The 27,227-nt window shown below is 40.1% G+C and overlaps 1 protein-coding gene across 2 annotated transcripts in view; it reads right to left on the bottom strand.

Annotated features, from left to right (window-relative positions):
- Positions 1-5,853: 5,853 nt before the first annotated feature.
- The window catches only part of FASTKD2 (FAST kinase domains 2), a 31,112-nt gene continuing 9,738 nt past the window's right edge, over positions 5,854-27,227 (bottom strand). Inside the window, exons 7-11 of one of the 2 annotated variants that reach the window (XM_030916614.1) lie at positions 12,057-12,223; positions 10,804-11,025; positions 10,077-10,161; positions 7,995-8,109; positions 5,854-6,681 (exon numbers count right to left, since the gene is read on the bottom strand). In XM_030916614.1, coding sequence (XP_030772474.1) covers positions 6,565-6,681; positions 7,995-8,109; positions 10,077-10,161; positions 10,804-11,025; positions 12,057-12,223 — 706 coding nt within the window. In that variant the 3' untranslated portion in view covers positions 5,854-6,564. The remainder of the gene's footprint in view (positions 6,682-7,994; positions 8,110-10,076; positions 10,162-10,803; positions 11,026-12,056; positions 12,224-27,227) is intronic. The other variant, XM_010386078.2, reaches the window with a different exon arrangement.

Genomic DNA, 27,227 nt, shown 5'->3' with positions numbered 1-27,227 from the left:
CACACACACACACAGAGATACAAAAGGTAGAAACAATCCAAGGGCCCATCTGCAGATAAACAAAATGTGGTATATACATACAATAGAATATAATACCACCTTTAAAAGGAAGGAAAATTTTTTTTTCTTTGAGACAGGGTATCACTCTTTCCCCAGGCTGGAGTGCAGTGGCATGATCATGGCTTACTGCAGGCTCAATCTCCTGGGCTCAAGCATTTTTAATTTTCTTGTAGAGATGGGGGTGTTGCGATGTTACCCAGGCTGGTCTTCAACTCCCTGCCTCAAGTGATCCTTCCATCTTGGCCTCCCAAAGTGCCCGGGCGAAGGAAATACTGCCACACGCCATGACACGGATGAGCCAGAAACCATTATGCTAACTGAAAGAAGCCAGTTAGTAAAGGATAATATTGAGCAATTCTACCTATAAGGTGTCTAGAGTAGTAAAATTCACAGAGACAGAAAGTAAATGGTGGTTGCCAGGCACTGGGGGAAAGGGGAAATGAACGTTACTGTTTAATGTGTCAGTGTTTCCGCTTTGTAAGTTGAAAAGTTTCTGGAGCTGGATGGTATAGTGGTTGTTACACAACAATGTGAATGTACTCACTGCCACCAAACTGTCCATTTAAAAATGGTTAAGATGGTAAATATTATGTTGCGCATTTTATCACAACTTTAAAAAATTTTAAGAAAATCAAGATATCAAATCACAGTTAAAGATGAGCTTCAGAAATATCTTGTTCGGTTTGTGTTGCTACGAAGAGCCCCATGTGAGTGACATACTTCTAAGTGTACAGAGTACGTCCTTTGGAAAAATGAGCAAGTACATTCACAAGTAATTTTGCCTCTGTATTCTCAAAAAATGTGACCGCACTGCTTAGTGGCTGTTTTTCTTTCAAGCGATTCATTTACAAGATCGCTCAAGAAATGTTAGAGCTAAACCTGTTCTGCCTTAACCCCGGCCTGGGGGATGCTTTGAAAAATGGCTGTAGCGCAGGGAGCACTCTAAGGAAAACACTGAGGGATGTTATTATCCTCTCTTAAGGCACTGTGGTCTGTGCAGAGCTCTGCCCTGGGGCAGGTGGGTAAAAAGCAGGTACATCCAAGGCTTGGCTTGTGGCCTGCACAACATGGAACCCCCGTTACAACAGACTACAACAGCACAGGAGCAGAGGCCGTGGGGGGAACTTCATCTGAACCCAAGCTGGTAAACAGGGCTTTGCCCCTCTGTTTTATTTATCTTTAATTGATTTTCTTTAACACTAGGTTTTCTTCAGGACTCACATTTAATAAGATAGAAGGAATATTTTTCTGATAAGTATAAGCAACATCTGAGCACTTCAAAGGTCCTCGAATAGAATAGCATTGGCTCTTTGTCTAATTTAACTTAAAAGTTATGACAAGGTGAAAGCTCTATTTATACATTTAATACATTTCATGTCTTTCTTCTATTCTGCATTTTTTAAGCAAAAAAGAAAGAGAGAGAGAGAGAAAGAAAGAGACAGAAATGGATTGCCTGAAATAATTGGGTGAAAGTTTGACGCTATCTTCCCTTCCCTCTTCAGGATTAGGCGGCCCTTGGTGTAAAGAGATTGCCTGAGAGGAGCCTGGCAGAGTTGTAATGAAAGCATGGGGAAGTGTGGTGAAAACTGGGTGCAAGGAGAACAAGTGGAAAATAAAGGCAGGTGTGTTGGCTTCTCCCTTCCTCTGCCTCGGAAGCTTTATTGCTGCCTAGAGAAACCTGCTCAGGGTGGGGTGCCATGTAAAACCAGCCAGCAGTATACATAGGTGTTCCTAGTAGGTCTTCATAACATCAAGTGTCTGTAATCCTGAGTGAAATTCTAATTTTTTTTTCTTTTTTGAGACACGGTCTCACTCTGTTGTCCAGGTTGGAGTGCGGAGGCACGATCTTGGCCCATTGCAGCTTCGACCCCCTAGGCTCAGGTGATCCTCCCACCCCAGCTTTCTGAGTAGTTAGGACCACAGGTGCATGCCACCACACCCAGTTAATTTTTGTATTTTTTGTACAGGTGGGGTTTTGCCATGTTGCCAGGCTGGTCTCAAACTCCTGGGCTCAAACAATCTTCCTGCCTTGGCTTCCCAAAATGCTGGGATTACAGGTGTGAGCCACTGTGCCCGGCCCTGAGGGAAATTCTTTAAAAACAAAATTCACAAACTTTTAAAGCAAAGTATCCAATTTTTTTGATTCTATAACATATATATGTGCACATATTGTAGTATCTTTATCAATCAGTATTTACTTGCTGGTAACAGAAACCACTGTAACCTAGTTTAGACACAATGTGCTTCTGTTAGTTTCTGGCCATGCACAGAAGCCTCCTGCTTACAAGATGAATGGAAGGGCTGAAGGAGCAGCCTTTAGTCTGACTTCCAGGAATGACTCTCAGAACACCATCACAGAACTGGCTGTCCAGAAGAGATGCTATCTCTGCTTATAGCCTGGAAGCTGCAAAGTCATGAACATGCTGCCCATTGCTGGCTCCAGAGCCACATTACTTTAGCCACAATCTCCACCAGCAACACGGACACTCCTTGTCCTGCCACACCACATGCTGGGGTCTCTGTTATTGCTATTCTAGAAAAATTAAATGCTCTGTGGCTGTTTGTTGGCAGAAACATCATCTCCATCTCATTTGGCCTTCCCAGTTTCAAGTAGGTACATCTGCATGGAGGAAGCTAAGTCACATTTGGAATTCAAGCTGAAAGGGACTCTGGGAAATGTAGGCTTCAGCTTTTTTTGGATCCACCAGTGAGTCACGGCACACCTGTGTGCAAAAATGGGTAACAAGTGTATAAAGAGATAGCCATCTCTTGTCTTCTGGGTAGTTACTGCCCTCCTGGCCAGCAAGCTCCACACCTAGGTCTCCCTAGAAGGTAGCCCAAACAGGCTGGAGTCTTGATGGTCTACCTCTCAGGCCCTATGAATAAAGAGTATGAGAGAGATCTGTCCTTTGCTGCCCTGTTGTGATGTGCTGTGTGAAGACAAGGCTGTGTCCAGTCACCTTGCCAGCTACCTAAGTGGCTCGCAGCTGAGTGAGCCACTGGCCATCATAACTGTTGGGTAATTTCATGGAAAAGTGCAGTCAGGTGGGATTTGAGGAATGCCAGCTCCTCGTAGGTACAGTTCCAAGTAGATGCCCCAAATCTCTATCCTACAGAAACTTCTATTTGCTTAGAGATGTCCAAGCTAGTTGCAGGGTGACAACTGTCACAACGCATAACATTCTATAAATTGGAGTGTCATTGTTATTTGGAAATACTCGGTATGAAAACTTCAATTGTATTTGAGGTCCATTTGTATTATTACAAAAAAATACCATCACATTTTCTCAATGACAAGAAGAGTTGTTAGGTTATGTATATATAAAATTTTCGATTTTTGAATGTTTTTTAAAAGTTCTAAACTGTTTCATCACCTTTGTGTAAAGAAAGTTTCTATTCAATGGTAACTACTGAGAATTCAGAGAACTGAATAAAACACCTCAATCAAGAATTGAGCCGGGCACAGTGGCTTGCACCTATAGTCAGTCCTATCTACTTGGGAAGCTGAGGCAGGAGGATCCCTTGAGCCCAGGAGTTTGAAGCCAGCCTGGGTAACACAGCAGGACCCCATCTTTAAAAAACAAAAAATTAAAATTAAAAAAATAAAAGAATTGCATGTAGCCACTTCAAGAATACAATTTTATATATTATAGTTATATTTAGAGCAAGATCAAGCTTCTCATTAAGGATTCTGAAAAAAATTATTTGGATATCTCACACAAAATTAGTATTTAATATCTTTCCTAATACTTTTTCTATGTGCCATAGGTCAGTGGTTTTTAGAGGACAGAGGAAAAAGCAAAGACAGAGGAATCTTTTAGAGGTGATAGATATCTTCATTATCTTGATTGTGGTTTCACAACTGTGTGTGTGTGTGTGTGTGTATGTCAAAACTGATCTAATTGTACACTTTAAATATATGCAGTTTACTATATGTCAATTATACTTTAATAAAGCTATTTTTTAAATTATGGGAGAAGAAAACCCCACAAAGCACATTCCAGAAAGGTATTAATTTACAGTCTACCAACAACTTATGCAAGTGCTTGCCTCATTACACCTTTGTCAGCACTGTAATTCTTAAAAGAAAAAAAAAACACTGCTAATTTGAAAGGCAAAACCATCTCATCTGTTTGAATGTGGATGTCTTTACAAGTAGAACTTTTTTTTTTTTTTTTTTTTTTTTTTTTTTTGAGACGGAGTCTCGCTCTGTTGCCCGGGCTGGAGTGCAGTGGCCGGATCTCAGCTCACTGCAAGCTCCGCCTCCCTGGTTTACGCCATTCTCCCGCCTCAGCCTCCCGAGTAGCTGGGACTACAGGCGCCCGCCATCTCGCCCGGCTAGTTTTTTTGTATTTTTTAGTAGAGACGGGGTTTCACCGTGTAGACCAGGATGGTCTCGATCTCCTGACCTCGTGATCCGCCCGTCTCGGCCTCCCAAAGTGCTGGGATTACAGGCTTGAGCCACCGCGCCCGGCCGAACTTTTTTCATGTTCATCAGCTCTTTGCCCATTTCTCTTTCATTGCTACAAAGCAACGAAGAATGCTAACACTAGAATGCTAGTAAAAGAGGGATGCCTTTTTATCTGCCAGGTTAACTATTACAAACTGAAAATTACTACCCTAAAAAGTGGTCATAAATATTCACAAATTTGTCAAATCCTTTGAAGAGGAGTCATAATTAGCCACCCAAAACTAATGCACACTCAACATTTAAAGAAAAAAACCTTAGTTTCTTTAATAACAGAATATTTGCATCTTGTTCTGAAGCTTATGAGGTTAAATCACTTGGCCAAGTATACAAAACTAGAGGTTGTCCAATCTGGAACCAGAAGCCTGATCTCCCGGGACACAAGCTGAAGAGCAGGTGAGGATGAAATGATGTGGAAACCAATGGCATAGCTGAGACTTCAGGAAAGGAAAATTCTTTGAGCCTTATCTTCCTCATCCATAAAATGAGGGAAGTAACAATTAAATAATCACTAAATTTCCTTTCAGCCTTTTCTAAATGCAAACTGGATAAATTGATACAACCTGGCAGCTGTTGTCATATTGCTACAGTTTTTGTATTTCCTTTTTTTTGGAGACGAAGTCTCACTCTGTCATCAGGCTGGAGTGCAGTGGTGCCATCTTGGCTCACTGCAATCTCTGCCTCCCGGGTTCAAGTGATTCCCCTGCCTCAGCCTCCCGAGTAGCTGGGACTACAAGCATGTACCACCATGCCTGGCTAATTTTTTGTATTTTAGTAGAGATGCAGTTTCACCATGTTGGCCAGGATGGTCTTGATCTACTGACCTCATGATCTGCCCACCTCGGCCTCCCAAAGTGCTGGGATTACAGGCGTGAGCCACCGCGCCTGCCCCGGTTTTTGTATTTTCTTACAAGCCCGTGTCAGCTCACATTCAAACTCCAGCCCTCCCCTACTCTGTGTAGCCTTGGGCAAATAACCTATCCTGATTTTAGAGATGAGGAAATGAAGACACAGAGGGAATCATAATAGTAGCTACACCTCAAAGCGTTCAGATCATGAAAAGACAGCACACAAATGAATACTTAGCAGTGCTTGGCACATACTAAGATGTCTAGTAATTGCAAGTCTGTGTACCTGGGGGTAGAATAACACCAACTTGCAAACCTACACTGTAAGTTCCACAAGAGACCATGCCTACTCATCACTATATCCCCAGCGAGACACATACCAGGTAGACAGGCATACTGAACAAAGTAGTTGAATTTGGACAAATATTTGAACAAAGAATGAACACACATAATTGAAAAAAGAGTCCTCAGGTCTGATTCACAACACAATTCCACTATATATTTAATTTAAAAGACTTCGTGAAATTGTGGGAGGGGTGAGGGGGAAAAAAGAAAGAGAAAGGAAGGACCCAACAACAGCAAGACTCCTTGCCATCTACATATTATCTCATCCGTGTTTCTCTTATCTTAACCCGTGAAATATCTCTACCTGCGGTGCTTATTACAAATACAAATACCATCCTCATTCATTTTCAACAGGCTACCTCACTAATTCTTACACACTCGACAACTTTAGAACCTAGTCCAATTATTATTTGGCCAATGCTTGAAAATGATTTAAAGGCATAACCCCAAGTCTTAGAATAGCTGAGAGCAGGAGTATCAATATTCAGATTCCAAACACAAGGACTACTCAAATCAACCTGCCTGAGACCCCTCACAACTAAGAAACTAGTTTTTAATAGATCAAAGATGAAAAGGTGAAATGTACAGCTCACAAATTTCTCAAATATGTGAGTACTAGAGGGAATAAGTATGGTTGGAAAAATAACCCTTCTGGAATTTTCTCAGCATATTTTAAAATGGCAGTAACAACATTTCTTCCATTCTTAAAATTAATTTTAATAGTGAACTGAGGTAACTTTTTTTGTCTTAGCAGAGAGGTTAATTCCACTGACAACTGAATTGTTGTCTTTATTATTTTTACAAATGCATGTCTCCTAATATGACAGGTTGATTTTCACTTGATTATGTGCTTTGCAAATTTACAGCAGCAACAGGAAGAGCTTCTACTGAATAGATTTTAGTCTTCAAAAATGTGATTGCATCTTCCATCTCTAGTTTGTCCATCTCCCAGTTATTGACCTTACCAAAGAAAGAGGAAAACAATCAGTTTGTGAGACGATGCTAACATAAGAGCTAGTTTAGAGATCCAAACATAGTAAATAACATGAGGAAAATAGCTTTTTGAAAGCAAATGTGACCTTATAACTAGTCATATTTTAAAGGCATAATAAGACTACATGTTAAGGTTTAAGAAAGCTTTAACTGTGAAAATTATACAAATTTTAAAGGTCCTCTAAATGGCGCAAAAATTGCTTTCTTGAGAAAATCTTCCTTAGAATATACATAATAAGCAATATAAAAAACAAAGTCTTTTTTTTTTTCTTTTTTTTTTTGAGACGGAGTCTCGCTTTGTCGCCCAGGCTGGAGTGCAGTGGCACGATCTCGGCTCACTGCAAGCTCTGCCTCCCGGGTTTACGCCATTCTCCTGCCTCAGCCTCCCGAGTAGCTGGGACTACAGGCGCCCGCCATCTCGCCCGGCTAGTTTTTTGTATTTTTTAGTAGAGACGGGGTTTCACCGTGTAGACCAGGATGGTCTCGATCTCCTGACCTCGTGATCCACCCGTCTTGGCCTCCCAGAGTGCTGGGATTACAGGCTTGAGCCAGCGCGCCCGGCCAAAAACAAAGTCTTAAATAGTAGCCCACTAAGAGAAAGGAGTCATCTTAATCTCAATAGTCCACACGTAATTCATTTCTAGATACTAAAGTATAATAATAGAAGATTTGGAATGTTTACATCTTACATTATGCGCAGGACCAAATGAGTGGCATTTAGATAGATTCCAACAGTAACATATATATATAAATGTATTTGTAAGGTTCCTGCTACCTAGAAACATCTGAAGAGGCTGTTCAAGAGAAGCTGTGGTGTACAAAATAAAATTGAAGCATAAGAGGGAAGAGAAAGACCCATCCTCTTAGAACCATCCAGCCTTTTCTGGCAACAACATCCCGTAACAGCTTCACACAGGCCATGAAAACAAAGGTTTAACATCTTTCCTTCCCTTATTCAAGATAACCTGGAAATTAAATATGGTTTTGTGTGTCTTAAATATGAAAATATATTATTTGCATTCTTCCTCTTAGCAGAAAAGGATTAAAGCTGACCAAAACAACATTTGTAAAAGCTCTAATAATGCCAGTAATCAGCTGAGCAGAACCCAAATCGTGTACTAGCAAAGTTCTTTTTCAAAGAAACAGTAACTAAAGCACTTATTCCAATAATGCTGACAATTCCTCTAATCCTAGTAACCAGTCTCAACCACAGGATTCCTGGCAGCTGTTAGAATGTACATCAGCAATTAAAGAATATTTCATTTGCATTTTTTTCTTACCAAGATCACATGAAAACCCATTGCATTCAAATGCCGCATTTTCATAGCAAGGAATCCTCTGGGATGGCTTGAACCCAAACAATAAGCAGATCTAGAAACACACAGCACAGCTACTCTGAAAACAAAAATAAACAAGAACAGTTATCGATATTACCATTTAGTCTTGCTGCATTCCTGTTCTTTGGAGATTGCCAATTGAGCTCTCCACTGACCACAATCCTCGATATTCCTGTCTTAGTCCTTCACTTCTCTTACTTGGCCTCTGCAGATATTCCACTATACAAGGCTACTTTATAAACCAAAAATATACAACATTGTACACAGTTACCTCTCAGTTCCCTTTAAGGATGGCTACATTTTTGAAGTGGAAAATTTTCAGATATGAAAGCACCAATTTTAAGGGTTTTCTATGCAGTGCTGATTTCTGATCTCAGTATAATTATTTATTCTACAAGTAGTAGTAATGGTGTAAATAATACCAAATAGTAAATGCTCTTCGTGCATATATTATCTCTCAGAGAAAGCAGTATTTAAAAAACAGAATTAGGAGTTTAAATACAAGAAAGAAAACACCAAGAGAAAGGCAAGACTGTTAAAAAAATAAAATCCGTAAATATAACAAAAATGTGGAAGGTGTAAATTGTTTTTTCATTGTTCCTGGCATTTTGGAAATACTTAGTTCACTGGGAGAAAAAAAGACATTTATATCCTTATTGCCTTCACCTATACTCTGGCTGTTATATGACAAATTTTATGTCTTTAAAGGAATGCTCACATTCTTCACTTCTCATGACTTTATGCTGAGAACAACTGTTATTTTATTATGCCAGAATAGTGGAGTACCTGAAAAAGAAAAGTGATCTTGGAATGAGGTCAGAGAGAAAGCCTCTTCTGAGGGGAGATGGATAGCATTGATAGGAAAGACCGCATTTGAAAAGATGGCCAAGAAATAAGCTAGATGCATTCAGAAAGAGGTGAGTCACAGAACTGTGTGTGAACGAAGAGGGATGGGCAGATAAGAGTTTGGATCCTACAGATTTTTTTCTGTATGTTTCTATCGTACTTATGTGTGTGTGTGTCCAGTGGAGTAACAGGAGATCTAAGTCCCTTGGGGTCAGGATCCATGTAGCAGAGCCTTTACATAAAGGGTAACTGACCCACGGGTGTGTGCAATGATGGCATGATCTTACGCATCTACTGAAAAGGCAGGATGTTCTCTCATGGTATAGCATCCTATTTCTCCCCAGAGACACTCTATTTGTAATGTGTGAGCCAAGGAAACAACTTAGGATTAGCTTCAATGTGCTCTGACCCATAGAAATACAGTTTAATTGAAAAACTACAGTTTCTCAGCCGGGCGCGGTGGCTCAAGCCTGTAATCCCAGCACTTTGGGAGGCCGAGACGGGCGGATCACGAGGTCAGGAGATCCAGACCATCCTGGCTAACATGGTGAAACCCCGTCTCTACTAAAAATACAAAAAACTAGCCGGGCGAGGTGGCGGGCGCCTGTAGTCCCAGCTACTCCGGAGGCTGAGGCAGGAGAATGGCGTAAACCCAGGAGGCGGAGCTTGCAGTGAGCTGAGATCCGGCCACTGCACTCCAGCCCGGGCGACAGAGCAGACTCCGACTCAAAAAAAAAAAAAAAAAAAAAAAAAAAAGAAAAACTACAGTTTCTCTACCTCTGGAAAAGTCTTGGTGGTAGAGCAAAATATTGATTGGGTATTTTTGTAGAGGCCTCAAGTCTTTATTCTTTATGATCACTATTATATTATCTTGTCCAAAGTTTACAGTGCATTGATAGTTTCAATTATATTAATATTGTTTTATTGAACTGTAGCTTCAAAACTTAATTTTAAAAAGTCTGTCTCATTAAATGGTCCCACTGAAGTCCACTGTATTCAACCATAATGTCCACATTGACACTTTCTAAGGAATACACTGATGGATGAGAAGTCTCTTGGTGTGCTGCAGGCTCCATACAAACATCAAGTCTTAGCTTTACTACTGCTATTTAATATCAAGTCTTTTATAATTAGGATTTAAATTTGGAAAATCCAGCAAAGGAAATATATGTAAGCAACCTTTGAATATCTGTAGCAGAAGCTGTATCCACATCAGAAAATGGAAGCACTTGATTCCTGTTAGTGTCCACTCTGATTTCAAAATCTGAAAGGAAAGAATTGATATTAATTTTTCAAACATTGCTCCAAGAGACTTCCTTTTTTTTTTTTTTTTCTGACATGCGGTCTCACTCTGTCATCCAGGCTGCAGTGCAGTAGTGTGATCTCAGCTCACTGCAGCAACTTCCCAGGTTCAAGCAATTCTTCCACCCCAGCCTCTTGAGTAGCTGGGGCTACAGGGACATGCCATCACGCCCATCTAATTTTTGTATTTTTTTGGTAGAGACAGGATTTTACCATGTTGGTCAGGCTGGTCTCGAACTCCTGAGCTCCAGTGATCCGCCTGCCTCAGCCTCTCCACATGCTACCGTGTGTGCCACCACGATCAGCCCCAAGTGATTTTCTGTTTCAAAATGTTTAATAGTACTACCAATAATGATAAGAGCAGTAGCTAAAATATATTGAGAGCTAACCATGTGTCAGATACTAGTCTCGGGATTTTAGACACATAAAAATGTGTAGAATTTCATTTATTGGTCACAAGAATTTTATGAGGCAAGAATCAGGCCAGTTCCACAGGCAATGCTGCACTACACTAAACTGCTGCCTCAAATACCTATTTTTTTATCTGAAAAAAAAGGGAAAATAAATACAATAAAATGAAACGAAATCATATAATGTCCCATACCAATATGATAATTGTGTGGCAAGTGCACATCTTTTGAGAAGTGTCCTTCACCTCCCAGAAGGCTGCTCAGCACCTCTGCCACCTTTGTATTTGGATGTGACGGTGGCAGCTCCCGCGGAAGCTGTGGGAGTGACAAGGCTATGTCCTTGAGATAAACAGTATCATCAAGTTTTAGACAAGTATCCAAAATATGCAGCTTGTGAACATTCTTCTTCATGTCATCTAAAAGATAAAAAAGAGAGTATATCATTAAGAAGAAATAAATGCAACATTAAAAAACTATATTAATATAAATTTAGTAATAGATATAAAATAATAAAAATATATATATATAAATGCACTTGTATTTCTAATGATCTCTTTCTTATCACAAGGACCCTTTCTGTGTCTCCCTGGTTTCCACAGGGTCTAAGTCAAAGCCCTGCACTTGATAATGTTTTAAGGCCTCAAATATCTTTAGGGGTCATTCAGTCTAAACTCCTCAATTTATAGACAAGGAAATGCCCAGGAATGTTAAAAAGCCTTGTGATTAGTTAAGGCAAAGTTGGAACTACAATCCAGGTTTTCGGGGTTCAAGGCTGTTTCTCCATTATTACACTGCTTGAAAAATCAGCACGTGGTATTGACTGACTCTTCACAACTCAACTTTGGAATTTTATAACATTTTTTTTTTTTAATTCTGAACTACTCTATTCTCAGACACATCCTCAAATTTTGTACATCTACCTGGATATTGCTTTGCCTTATTTAATATTAAAGACTAAAAGTCAACAGTTAATTTGGTTCCAAGAGTAAATGAACTAATTAATTTGGTGGCTAGTTGGTTTCTTGATCTAACAGGTGTTCCCTCATCACAGGCCAGGAGTGACTAAGTGTTTGTAGCTGCAAAAGTTGACTTAGGCTGGCTTCAAATGTGGTAAGAAAGGATTAGGAATTACAAACAGCTCCGATCAAAGCATAAAGAACAACCTGAACAGTTAGCCTTTGTACAGATTGATAGAGTGTAAATAAAAGGAATAATGATGCATTTCTTATTATTTTTTTCTACATGTAGGACTTGTCATTAAAGAAGGGTCTGTAGGTTTGTTGCTTTGAAGCACTATCCTTTGACTTCACCTTTATCAGCCCTTTCCACAGTAACACCTGCTCTGCAAATTTCAACTAACAATGCTCCAACTAGGACCCCATTCAGAGTCATATGGTAGCTAGTGGTAGTGTCTTATTTTGGTCACAATTCTGCAATAACATCCTACCTGATGTCAGCAGCTCACTGATGATGTCTTTTTGCAGAAGCTGATTAAGAGGAGCCAGGGGAAAGTAATTCATCAAGCAAAATGAATACACTGCATCCAATAAGTTTCCAGAAGAAACAGAGTGAAGATAACCAGTCAGAGCACTAGCCATAACTTCCAGGAATTGTCTGGGGAACAAAGAAAAGTCAGTTTCCCAACATATACAGAAGGCCAGTATCTTTAAGGATTCCAGAGAAAAGAGATAAGAAAATCAGGCTTTCAAGTAAGTATCCATACATTGTTCTGGACAGTTGGTTATCTCATAATAAGTGTATCCATTCAATAAATATTGGCTATTGCTATATGTCTTGCACGAGAAACATTTTATAGACTTTAACTCACTTAACTCACACTAAAAAACTCTATGGGTATTACTATCATTCTCCTCATTTAAAAAAATGGGTAAACAGGCTTAGAAGTTGAGTAACTTGTCTAAGAACACACAGACAAGGAAGTAGCAAAGGCAGTATTAGAACACAAGGTGTCAGGCTCCAGAACCTTTTCATAATTATGCTAGGTTTTCTACAATGCCTGAACCACCACTACAGTTTTATAACCAACTAAAATTATCTAGCTCTCAATACTATGGGTTAAAAGAACTGCAAGCTTAATCCTACCACCCAGAGCTAACTAATGTTACACAGTATAACAATGTGGTTAAGCACAAATAAAGACAGAAAAGATCAAAATCAGGTGCAGTCACTGGGCCACAGTGACATCACTAATAAATGGTAGCTACCCTTTGAACACATGCCAATCTGACTCTCAGGGCATATGATACATATAGTTATATAAGAAAAGAAATACACGCAAAGTACTGTGATCTCACAAAGAAAATAAACAGAAGCTTTAGGGAGAAGAAGTTGAATAGGTGGAAAAGATGGAATAAGGGAAGAAGATCTGAGCAGATCCCTGAAAGTGCATGCTACTTGCCTGATAGTGAGCAATTGGTGAGATGAAGGTACAGAGGAGTGATTCTTAACAGCCGGGGCAAATATACCTGGATGCAAGCTCTTGTTAACATTGAGACTGAAATCAACTGAGAGGTCCATGGGTAGGGGTAGAAGGGTTGGGGAGGATGAAGGGCTATGATAAGGCCAGGAAAACTGTAGGAATTACGAAGAAATGGGAGGAATATAACAGATCATACATGCAACAGCAAGGAAGCACTTCTGAAATTGGTAACTGATTGCTTTTGGAACACGCAGTGGGATGCGGGGGCAGGGGATGGTGTGGACGAGGAAGTTGGGAGCCTGGGTAGTGATCCCCTCTCTGGTCTTCTCTTGCCCCACTCCTCACCCTGTACCTCATGCTGCGTGCTGTTCCCTGCACATGCTCTGCTGTTTCCTTCCTCCAGGCCTTGCGTATACAGGGCCTTTCACTTGGAATATTCATTCCTGCTTATCTTTCCATGGTAAACCCCCATCTCTCCATCTTTTAAGATCAGTTCAGATACCATCTCCTCCAGGCAACACTGCCTGATATCCCCTGGCCCTCCTCTTCACCAGGCTGGCATCCTGATATATCCTTCCTCTATTTCCAAATATCCTAGATGATATGGTTTGGCTGTGTCCCCACCCAAATCTCATCTTGAATTGCAGCTCCCATAATTCCCTTGCGTTGTGAGGGACCCAGTGGGAGACAGCTGAATCATGGGGATGGTTTCCCCCATACTCTTCTTGTGGTAGTCAATAAGTCTCACGAGATCTGATAGTTTTATAAGGGGAAACCCCTTTTGCATGGCTCTCTCTCTGCTGCCCTGTGAGAAGTGCCCTTTACCTTCTGCCATGATTGTGGGACCTCCCCAGCCATGTGGAACTGTGAGTCCATTAAACCTCTTTCTTTTGTACATTGCCCAGTCTTGGGTATGTCTTTATCAGCTGCATGAAAACAGACTAATATGCTAGATCACTAGAATTTTCATGCTATATTTAATTGCCAATTTACATATCTACCTTACCCATTACACAGAATCCTCTGGCAAGAAGGACTGTCTTATCCCTCTTTCTCCTAAGTGTCCAGGTGCTTGGCAAATGCTGACTAAACAAACAAATAAACTTAGATGAGGAAGACAGGAGGAGGAACTTGTCATTGGAAAAGGATGAGTCAAGAAAAATGAGCTGACTTCCAGAATTACTCAACTTGAGACACTTTTGGGATGGGCAGTGACTATATGCAACCCACAGAGACTCAGGTCTGGAGTTCAGGAGCACACTAATGACCACAGATGGAAATGTGGGATTAACCATAAGGTGATAAACACAGATTAAGAAGAGAAGAAACCAAAGGACCAAAACAACAGAGCTTAAATGTTAAATATTTCTTCCTTGGGTTCCAAGCCCAGCAAGATACTCTGGATTTAACACACCCTCTCCGCCATGGGCCATCAAAAATGAAATAACGATTAATGTATAGCATGTGGATATACAATAAGCTAAGCCAGATTTCCTACCACTCTCCTATCTAATCCATCTCTTCTAGTCAATTCTCTTCCCAAATACTTTTGAGTTATTCTGCTTCCAAAACCTTTGCCACTCCAGCCTAAGCTGCCATCTTCCTTTCTCCTTCCTCCATAAAGCACTTACTTGGTGCCCACCATGTACTGCCTTCCTCTGGATATACAAGAGAGTTGTTTTCATAAGTGGTCTAGGAAGAACAGGGAATAAAAACTTCTTTTTTTATAGCCCTCAAAATACCATATCCAGGCAACTGTATATTCATGAGCATTCAGGAAATGGTGACGAATTAATCTTGCTGTATCTGCCATATTGCCCCTACTTCTCCTTTGGAGAAATGTTGAGGTGTGAGGCTTAGAATTAGGTAAGGGTTTCTCAATCTCAGCACTACTGACACCTGGGGCTGAATAATTCCTTATTGTGAGGGGTTGTCTTGCACATAGTAGGATGTTAGTGACACCCCGGCCTCTATCCACCAGAGGCCAGTAGCACATACCTCCCTTCTGTTGTGACAACTAAAAACCGTCTCCATACATTGCCAAATATTCCCTGGGAGGCAAAATCATCCCTGTTTGAGAACCACTAGGTTAAATGAAAGCAGAATAGACAGACAAAAAGACAAATTCATGATTCTCCTCCTGTACTAATTCTACTACTGCCATTTTATTAAATGTCTCAGCCTTTGTTACCTTTGTTATCCCCCCACCTATTTCCAACATAACAATTTTGTTGGAACAAGTTATCTCTTGGATTGCCTAGAGTCACATGAAAAACTCTTACCTGCCCAGTACTTACTCTCTTAATCCCTCTGGGCCTGTTTCTGGAGTTTTAATTACCACTTAGCTTGATATTATTTGTCTAGAAAGTACAAGGCATCAATGGGAGCCAGCCTCAGAAGAAAATCAAGCCAGGGGAGTATAGGGAGGTTGAATTTGGGGGATATTTTTCAACCTTTATTAAATGTCTACTCTTTGGCAGGTCCTGTACTAAGTTCAGAAAAACAGGCAGCTGGGTCTGACTCTGGAGAGCTTACCAACTGAGGAGCAGAGACAGATTTATTGACACAACAAATGATGTGACACTTGTCATATCTTACCCAATCTCTGGTGGAGACTTGACTACAACCTTGTTGTCAAGGCTCCACCAGAGATTGGGTAAGACACGACAAGCACAGGGACCCTGATGGGGACAATTAGGGAAGACACAGGAAATGCAGTATGAGCTGAGTCTGTCCATTCAGTGGACAGTACAGTGGGAAGCTGCTTTTTAGTTGGCCTGACACCACTTCATTGATTAACTGCCCTTAAGGGATGGGCATTTGACCCAAACTCAGTCAATCAGATGTTCTCTTTTAGAAATCTAAATCTGGAGGGAAAACTAAAAGGAAAGTAAGCAGCTGGAGTCAAGTCATTTGATGGCAAACAGATGGCCTGTGCATCTTGCCACTGAGACCTTCACAACTGCCCTAGTTTGTTCCCCCAATGCCTCTGTGACCTACACTCTAATTTTTTTCAAATCTAAAAATTACTATGTGCTGGGCATTGTCATAAGAACTTGACATAGATTAACTCATTTAATCCTAGTAACAACCCAGTGAGATTAGACACAGCTCATCTCCATTTTAATAAGTGAATAAACTGAGGCACAGATAAGTAATTTGCCAAAAGTCAAGTAGCTAACAAATGGCAATGACGAAACTCAAACCTAGGCAAGACTCAAACCTAGCTCTAGAGTCCATGCTTTTAATCACTCTTTTAACAAATGACATTTTATATGTTTTTCTGATTTTTAGTGAGCCCTGAGTGATCCAAAGAGTAAGAAAAGATGTTCTGGGTAGAAAGCAGAGGTATGAAAGAAGCTGGCACGTTTGAGGAATTACTGTATTTAATAATAGAAATGCATGGCTATGGTTAAAATGAAAAGAATAAAAAGCAGCAGCTTGAGACCAAATGAATAGTTAAGGTCAAAACTGAACTAGAAGAAGGTCCAGCTCTCACAGCTTCTCAGAAACACTGATTTAACAAGGACACATAGACAAAAATACCTCATGAAAAGTCCAGAAACCAATTAAGAGATTGTCATACTCCAGACAAGTACAAACCAAGAAGAGTTGCACTGCAACAGGTTAGAAGGACATTTTACCCAGGTTAGCCCCTCCCCAAAGCCGGCACAGCTCAGCACCAAGAGAAATCACCTTGGCCTAGGACTTCTCCCTCGGAGGAAGAGAACAGAGTGTGCATCCAACATTTGGCTTTTTCGGTGTGCTGCCCTAGGGGCTGATTTCCGTCTCAACTCACATGGAATACTAACAAAACCAGCAGGGTTCAGATGACTAAGGGCAGTTAAGAACAAAGGAAAAGGGGTGGACAGCTTCCGGCACCCAAATCTCATCTCAAATTTTAATCCCCACATATTGAGGGAGAGACCTGGTGAGAGGTGACTGGATCACGGGGGCAGTTTCCCCAGGCTGTTCTTGTAATAGTGAGGGAGTTCTCACAAGAGCTGATGGCTTAAAGTGTGGCACTTCCTTGCCCTTTCTCTTGCTCTCTTGTCACCTTGTGAAGGTGACTGCTTCCCCTTTGCCTTCCGCCATAATTGTAAGTCTCCTGAGGCCTCCCCAGTTATGTGGAACTGTTGGTCAATTAAACCTCTTTTCTTTATAAATTACACAGTCTTAGGTAGTATAGCAATGTGAGAATAGACTAATACATTCCCCAGTTAAAAGACACAAAATGGCTGAATGGATTAAAAAAAAAGACCAAACTGTAACTTGTCTACAAGATACTCACTTTAGATTTAAGGACATACACATAGTTTGATAGTGAAGAAATGGATAAAGATATTCCATGCAAATGGTAACCAAAAGACAGCAAAGGTAGCCATACTTATATCAGACAAAATACACTTTAAGTTAAAAATTGTCACAAGGACAAACAAGGTCATTATATAATGATAAAAGGGCCAATTCATCAGAAAGATAAAACAGATCTGAAGGAAAAAATAGATGATACAATAATAGTAGGAAACTTCAATAACCCCACTTCCAATAATTTATAGACCATCCAGACCGAAATCAGTAAGAAAACAAAGGAAGAACACTATAGATCAGTGATCCCAACCTTTTTGGCACTGGTTTCATGGAAGACAATTTTTCCACAGACTGGGGATGCCGGGGGTATTTAATAAGGCATTAGATTCTCATAAGGAACACGCAACCTAGAGCCTTCACATGCGCAGTTCACAATAGGGTTCATGCTCCTATGAGAATCTAATGCCATGGCTGATCTGACAGAACTCAGGCAGTAATGCTCACCCACCACTCACCTCCTGCTGTGCAGCCAAGTTCCTAACAGACCACAGACTGGTACCAGTCCATGGCCTGGGGCCTGGGGACCCCTGCTACAGATGAAATGGCTGTAACAGACACATACAGAACATTCCAGCCAACAGCACCAGAACACACATTTTCCTCAAGTGCACACAGATCATTCTCAAGGACAGACTATATGTTAGGTCACAAAACAAGTCATAACAAATTTAGGAAAACTGAAATCAGACCAAGTATCCTTTCAGATCACAAAGAAATACAATTAGAAATCAACAGAGGGAAAACTAGAAAATTCACAAATATGTGGAAATTAATACACTATTGAACAACCAATGGGTTAAAGAAGAAATCAAAAGGGAAATTCGAAAATATTTCAAGACAAATAAAATTGAAAACATAACATACCCAAAATGATGGGATGCAGAAAAAGCAGTACTAACAAGAAAACTTACAGCAATAAACACCTACGTTAGAAAAAAGAAAGGTATCAAAAATACCTCAATTTACACCTCAAAGAACTGAAATAAGACAAATTAACTAGGCCCAAACTTAGCAGAAGGAAGGAAATAATGAAGATTAGAACAGAAATAAATAAAATAGACAATAAAAAGTAGAAAAAAATCAACAAAATGAAGACGGTTTTATGAAAAGATGAACAAAATTGACAAACCTTTAGCTAGACTGACAGAAAAAGAAAGAAGACTCAAATAAATGAGACGAACAAGACATTATAACTAGAAGTAAAAACCAATGCCACAGAAATAAAATAGGCTCATAAGAGACTATTATGAACAACTTTATGCCAGCAAATTGGATAATCAAGAAGAAATGAATAAATTCCTAGAAAAATACAACCTACCAAGACTGAATTATAAAGAAACAGAAAATCTAAACAAACCAATAATGAATAAAGAAATTTAATCAGTAATCAAAAACTTCCCAACAATGAAAAAGGCCAGGACTAGATGGCTTCATTGCTGAATTCTACCAAACGTTGTGAGAAGAATTAACAATACTTCTAATGTGCTTAAATTTTTCCAAACACCTGAAGACAGAAAACTCATTTTATGAGGCCAGCATTACCCTGATACCAAAGCCAGACACATGCATTATGACACAAGAAAGCTACAGGTCAATATCCCTGATGAACACAGATGTAAAAATCCTCAACAAAATATCAGGACTAGAAGGATCATTCACCATGAATAAAAGGGATTATCCCTGGGAGGCAAAGACGGTTCAGTATGTGCAAGTCAATTAATGAGATACACCACATTAACAGAATAAAGGAGAAAAATCATATGATCATCTAATTAGATGCAGAAAAGCCATTTGATGAAATTCAACAACATTTCATGTTAAGGGCTCTCAACAAATTAGGTATAGAAGAAATGTGCCAGAAGGTAGGAGCAAGATGGCCGAATAGGAACAGCTCCAGTCTCCAACTCCCAGCGCGAGCGACACAGAAGACCGGTGATTTCTGCATTTTCAACTGAGGTACTGGGGTCATCTCACTAGGGAGTGCCGGACAATCGGTGCTGGTCAGTTGCTGCAGCCTGACCAGCGAGAGCTGAAGCAGGGCGAGGCATCGCCTCACCTGGAAGCGCAAGGGGGAAGGGGATCCGTTTTCCTAGCCAGGGGAACTGAGACACACAACACCTGGAAAATCGGGTAACTCCCACCCCAATACTGCGCTGTAAGCACACAGGCACACCAGGAGAACATATCCCACACCTGGCCGGGAGGGTCCCACGCCCACGAAGCCTCCCTCACTGCTAACACAGCAGTCTGCCACGATCTATCCGCAAGGCAGCAGCGAGGCTGGGGGAGGGGCGCCCGCCATTGCTGAGGCTTAAGTAGGTAAACAAAGCCGCTGGGAAGCTCGAACTGGGTGGAGCTCACAGCAGCTCAAGGAAGCCTGTCTGTCTCTGTAGTCTCCACCTCTGGGGACAGCGCACAGCTGAAGACCAACAGGGGAAGTAGCGGGAGCCGGTGCAGACGCGAACGACTCTGTCTGACAGCTTTGGGGAGAGCCGTGGATCTCCCAACGCGGAGGTTGAGATCTGAGAATGGACAGACTGCCTGCTCAGGTGTGTCCCTGACCCCTGAGTAGCCTAGCTGGGAGAAATCCCCCACTAGGGGCAGTCTGACACCCCACACCTCACAGGGTGGAGTACACCCCTGAGAGGAAACTTCCAAAGGAAGAATCAGACAGGTACACTCGCTGTTCAGCAATATTCTATCTTCGGCAACCTCTGCTGCTGATACCCAGGCAAACAGGGTCTGGAGTGGACCTCAAGCAATCTCCAACAGACCAACAGACAGTCCTTCTGACTGTCAGAAGGAAAACTATCAAACAGGAAGGACACCTATACCAAAACCCCATCAGTACGTCACCACCATCAAAGACCAGAGACAGATAAAACCACAAAGATGGGGAAGAAGCAGGGCAGAAAAGCTGGAAATTCAAAAAATAAGAGCGCATCTCCCCCTGCAAAGGAGCGCAGCCCATCGCCAGCAACGGATCAAAGCTGGTCAGAGAATGACTTGGACGAGAGGAGAGAAGAAGGCTTCAGTCCATCAAACTTATCAGAGCTAAAGGAGGAATTACGTACCCAGCGCAAAGAAACTAAAAATCTTGAAAAAAGAGTGGAAGAATTGACAGCTAGACTAATTAATGCAGAGAAGATCATAAACGAAATGACAGAGATGAAAACCATGACACGAGAAATACGTGACAAATGCACAAGCTTCAGTAACCGACTCGATCAACTGGAAGAAAGAGTATCAGCGATTGAAGATCAAATGAATGAAATGAAGCGAGAAGAGAAACCAAAAGAAAAAAGAAGAAAAAGAAATGAGCAAAGCCTGCAAGAAGTATGGGATTACGTAAAAAGACCAAATCTACGTCTGATTGGGGTGCCTGAAAGTGAGGGGGAAAATGGAACCAAGTTGGAAAACACTCTTCAGGATATCATCCAGGAGAACTTCCCCAACCTAGTAGGGCAGGCCAACATTCAAATTCAGGAAATACAGAGAACGCCACAAACATACTCCTCCAGAAGAGCAACTCCAAGACACATAATTGCCAGATTCACCAAAGTTGAAATGAAGGAAAAAATCTTAAAGGCAGCCAGAGAGAAAGGTCGGGTTACCCACAAAGGGAAGCCCATCAGACTAACAGCAGATCTCTCGGCAGAAACTCTACAAGCCAGAAGAGAGTGGGGGCCAATATTCAACATTCTTAAAGAAAAGAATTTTAAACCCAGAATTTCATATCCAGCCAAACTAAGTTTCATAAGTGAAGGAGAAATAAAATCCTTTACAGATAAGCAAATGCTTAGAGATTTTGTCACCACCAGGCCTGCCTTACAAGAGACCCTGAAGGAAGCCCTAAACATGGAAAGGAACAACCGGTACCAGCCATCGCAAAAACATGCCAAAATGTAAAGACCATCGAGGCTAGGAAGAAACTGCATCAACTAACGAGCAAAATAACCAGTTAATATCATAATGGCAGGATCAAGTTCACACATAACAATATTAACCTTAAATGTTAATGGACTAAATGCTCCAATTAAAAGACACAGACTGGCAAACTGGATAAAGAGTCAAGACCCATCAGTCTGCTGTATTCAGGAGACCCATCTCACATGCAGAGACATACATAGGCTCAAAATAAAGGGATGGAGGAAGATCTACCAAGCAAATGGAGAACAAAAAAAAGCAGGGGTTGCAATCCTTATCTCTGATAAAACAGACTTTAAACCATCAAAGATCAAAAGAGACAAAGAAGGCCATTACATAATGGTAAAGGGATCAATTCAACAGGAAGAGCTAACTCTCCTAAATATATATGCACCCAATACAGGAGCACCCAGATTCATAAAGCAAGTCCTTAGAGACTTACAAAGAGACTTAGACTCCCATACAATAATAATGGGAGACTTCAACACTCCGCTGTCAACATTAGACAGATCAACGAGACAGAAAGTTAACAAGGATATCCAGGAATTGAACTCATCTCTGCACCAAGTGGACCTAATAGACATCTATAGAACTCTCCACCCCAAATCAACAGAATATACATTCTTCTCAGCACCACATCGCACTTATTCCAAAATTGACCACATAATTGGAAGTAAAGCACTCCTCAGCAAATGTAAAAGAACAGAAATTATAAGAAACTGTCTCTCAGACCACAGTGCAATCAAACTAGAACTCAGGACTAAGAAACTCAATCAAAACCGCTCAACTACATGGAAACTGAACAACCTGCTCCTGAATGACTACTGGGTACATAACGAAATGAAAGCGGAAATAAAGATGTTCTTTGAAACCAATGAGAACAAAGATACAACATACCAGAATCTCTGGGACACATTTAAAGCAGTGTGTAGAGGGAAATTTATAGCACTAAATGCCCACAAGAGAAAGCAGGAAAGATCTAAAATTGACACTCTAACATCACAATTAAAAGAACTGGAGAGGCAAGAGCAAACACATTCAAAAGCTAGCAGAAGGCAAGAAATAACTAAGATCAGAGCCGAACTGAAGGAGATAGAGACACAAAAAACCCTCCAAAAAAATCAATGAATCCAGGAGTTGGTTTTTTGAAAAGATCAACAAAATTGACAGACCGCTGGCAAGGCTAATAAAGAAGAAAAGAGAGAGGAATCAAATAGATGCAATAAAAAATGATAAAGGGGATATCACCACTGACCCCACAGAAATACAAACTACCATCAGAGAATACTATAAACGCCTCTACGCAAATCAACTAGAAAATCTAGAAGAAATGGATAATTTCCTGGACACTTACACTCTCCCAAGACTAAACCAGGAAGAAGTTGAATCCCTGAATAGACCAATAGCAGGCTCTGAAATTGAGGCAACAATTAATAGCCTACCCACCAAAAAAAGTCCAGGACCAGATGGATTCACAGCTGAATTCTACCAGAGGTACAAGGAGGAGCTGGTACCATTCCTTCTGAAACTATTCCAATCAATAGAAAAAGAGGGAATCCTCCCTAACTCATTTTATGAGGCCAACATCATCCTGATACCAAAGCCTGGCAGAGACACAACAAAAAAAGAGAATTTTAGACCAATATCCCTGATGAACATTGATGCAAAAATTCTCAATAAAATACTGGCAAACCGGATTCAGCAGCACATCAAAAAGCTTATCCACCATGATCAAGTGGGCTTCATCCCTGGGATGCAAGGCTGGTTCAACATTCGCAAATCAATAAACGTAATCCAGCATATAAACAGAACCAAAGACAAGAACCACATGATTGTCTCAATAGATGCAGAAAAGGCTTTTGACAAAATTCAACAGCCCTTCATGCTAAAAACGCTCAATAAATTCGGTATTGATGGAACGTACCTCAAAATAATAAGAGCTATTTATGACAAACCCACAGCTAATATCATACTGAATGGGCAAAAACTGGAAAAATTCCCTTTGAAAACTGGCACAAGACAGGGATGCCCTCTCTCACCACTCCTATTCAACATAGCGTTGGAAGTTCTGGCTAGGGCAATCAGGCAAGAGAAAGAAATCAAGGGTATTCAGTCAGGAAAAGAAGAAGTCAAATTGTCCCTGTTTGCAGATGACATGATTGTATATTTAGAAAACCCCATCGTCTCAGCCCAAAATCTCCTTAAGCTGATAAGCAACTTCAGCAAAGTCTCAGGATACAAAATTAATGTGCAAAAATCACACGCATTCTTATACACCAGTAACAGACAAGCAGAGAGCCAAATCAGGAATGAACTTCCATTCACAATTGCTTCAAAGAGAATAAAATACCTAGGAATCCAGCTTACAAGGGATGTAAAGGACCTCTTCAAGGAGAACTACAAACCACTGCTCAGTGAAATAAAAGAGGACACAAACAAATGGAAGAACATACCATGCTCACGGATAGGAAGAATCAATATCGTGAAAATGGCCATACTCCCCAAGGTTATTTATAGATTCAATGCCATCCCCATCAAGCTACCAATGACTTTCTTCACAGAATTGGAAAAAACTGCTTTAAAGTTCATATGGAACCAAAAAAGAGCCCGCATTGCCAAGACAATCCTAAGTCAAAAGGACAAAGCTGGAGGCGTCACGCTACCTGACTTCAAACTATACTACAAGGCTACAGTAACCAAAACAGCATGGTACTGGTACCAAAACAGAGATATAGACCAATGGAACAGAACAGAGTCCTCAGAAATAATACCGCACATCTACAGCCATCTGATCTTTGACAAACCTGAGAGAAACAAGAAATGGGGAAAGGATTCCCTATTTAATAAATGGTGCTGGGAAAATTGGCTAGCCATAAGTAGAAAGCTGAAACTGGATCCTTTCCTTACCCCTTATATGAAGATTAATTCAAGATGGATTAGAGACTTAAATGTTAGACCTAATACCATAAAAACCCTAGAAGAAAATCTAGGTATACCATTCAGGACATAGGCATGGGCAAGGACTTCATGTCTAAAACACCAAAAGCAACGGCAGCAAAAGCAAAAATTGACAAATGGGATCTAATTAAACTAAAGAGCTTTTGCACAGCAAAAGAAACTACCATCAGAGTGAACAGGCAACCTACAGAATGGGAGAAAATTTTTGCAACCTACTCATCTGACAAAGGGCTGATATCCAGAATCTACAAAGAACTCAAACAAATATACAAGAAAAAAACAAACAACCCCATCAAAAAGTGGGCAAAGGATATGAACAGACATTTCTCAAAAGAAGATATTCATACAGCCAACAGACACATGAAAAAATGCTCATCATCACTGGCCATCAGAGAAATGCAAATCAAAACCACAATGAGATACCATCTCACACCAGTTAGAATGGCAATCATTAAGAAGTCAGGAAACAACAGGTGTTGGAGAGGATGTGGAGAAATAGGAACACTTTTACACTGTTGGTGGGATTGTAAACTAGTTCAACCATTATGGAAAACAGTATGGCAATTCCTCAAGGATCTAGAACTAGATGTACCATATGACCCAGCCATCCCACTACTGGGTATATACCCAAAGGATTATAAATTATTCTACTACAAAGACACATGTACACGTATGTTTATTGCGGCACTATTCACAATAGCAAAGACTTGGAATCAACCCAAATGTCCATCTGTGACAGACTGGATTAAGAAAATGTGGCACATATACACCATGGAATACTATGCAGCCATAAAAAAGGATGAGTTTGCGTCCTTTGTAGGGACATGGATGCAGCTGGAAACCATCATTCTTAGCAAACTATCACAAGAAGAGAAAACCAAACACCGCATGTTCTCACTCATAGGTGGGAACTGAACAATGAGATCACTTGGACTCGGGAAGGGGAACATCACGCACTGGGGCCTATCATGGGGAGGGGGGAGGGGGGAGGAGGGAGGGATTGCATTGGGGAGTTATACATGATATAAATGATGAATTGATGGGTGCTGACGAGTTGATGGGTGCAGCACACCAACATGGCATAAGTATACATATGTAACAAACCTGCACGTTATGCACATGTACCCTAGAACTTAAAGTATAATAAAAAAAAAAAAAAAAAAGAAGAAATGTGCCTCACCGTAAGTAAGATCATATATGAATAACCATAGCTAACATCATATTGGATGATGAAAAACAAATATTTTCTTCTAAGATCAGGAACAAGACAAGGATGCCTACTCTCATCACTTCTATTCAACAAGGTACTAGAAATCTTAGCCAGAGTAATTATGCAAACAAAAGAAAAAGAAAGAAAAAACAACCAAATCAGAAAGGAAGCAGTAAAAATATCTGCTGTGTTCCTATACACTTAAAACAAACTATTCAAAAAGGAAATTGGGAAAACAATCTTGTTTATGATAGTATCAAAAAGCATAAAATCTTAGGAATAAACTTAATCAAGGAGGTGAAAGACTTGTATACTGAAAACTACAAAAAAAAGGATGAAAGAAATTAAAGACACAAATAAATGGAAGGACAGTCTGTGCTCATGGATTGAAAGACTTAATACTGTTAAAATGTCCATATTAACCCAGGCAGTCTACAGATTCAGTGCAATCTCTATCAAAATCCCAATGGCATTTTTTTACAGAAATAGAAAAAAAAAATCTTAAAATTCATATAGGACCACAAAGGGATCTGAACTGCCAAAGCAATTTTGAAAAAGAACAGAGCTAGAAGTATCACATGTCCTGATTTCAAAACATATTACAAAGCTACAGTAATTAAAACAGTATGGTACTGGCATAAAAAAGACAAAGCTGCCAAGACTACACATAGTAAAAGAATATGCTCTTCAACAAAAGGTGTTGGGAAAACTGGATATCCACATGGAAAAGAATGAAAATTGGAACCTTATTTTGTAACATACACAAAAATCAACTCAAAATGGATTAAAGATTTAAATATAAGACCTAAAACTATAAAATTCCTAGAAGAAAATGTGTAGGAGAAGCCTCATGGCATTGGTTTAGTTAGGTAATGATTTTTTTGGATATGATAACAAAAGTGCAAGCAACAAAAGCAGAAACAGACAAGGAGAACTATATCAAACTAAAAAGCTGCACAGCAAAGGAAACAGTCAACAAAGTGAAAAAGCAACCTACAGAATGGGAGAAAATATTTGCAAACCATACATATGATAAGGAGTTATTATCCAAAATACATAAGGAACTCCTGTAACTCATATATTTATGCTTATTGCTATAAGTTTATATAAAACTTAATGCTATAAGTTTTCTTGTTAGTACTGCTTTTTCTGCATCCCATAATATATATATTTCATATATATATTTATATGTTTATATATTATAACTGTAACTCAATAGCAAAAATAATAATATGATTTAAAAATAGGTAAAGGACTTAAATATTTCTCCAAAAAGGACGTACAAATGGCCAACAGGTATGTGAAAACATGATCAACATCACCAATCATCAGGGAAATGCAAATCAAAACCACAATGAGATATCACTTTACACCTGTTAGGATGGCCATTATCAAAAAAACAGAACAAAACAAAACAAAATATAACAAGTGTTGGAGAAGATGTGTAGAAATTGGAACCCTTGCACAATGTTGATAGGAATACAAAATGGTGCATGGAAAACAATATGAAGGTTCCTTGAAAAATGTGAAAGTAGAACTACCACCTAGTAAAGAAAAGCCCAAGACCCAACTGCTTCACTGCTGAATTCTACCAAACATTTAAGGAAGAACTAATACCAATCCTACTCAAACTATTTCAAAAAGCAGGGAAGGAGGGAATACTTCCAAACTCATTCTACAAGTCCAGTATTACCCTGATACCAAAATCAGAC

Source organism: Rhinopithecus roxellana, chromosome 14 (genome assembly GCF_007565055.1).
Source record: "Rhinopithecus roxellana isolate Shanxi Qingling chromosome 14, ASM756505v1, whole genome shotgun sequence".
Classification (NCBI taxonomy): Eukaryota; Metazoa; Chordata; class Mammalia; order Primates; family Cercopithecidae; genus Rhinopithecus; species Rhinopithecus roxellana.
This window is presented reverse-complemented; position numbering and strand designations above follow the sequence as displayed.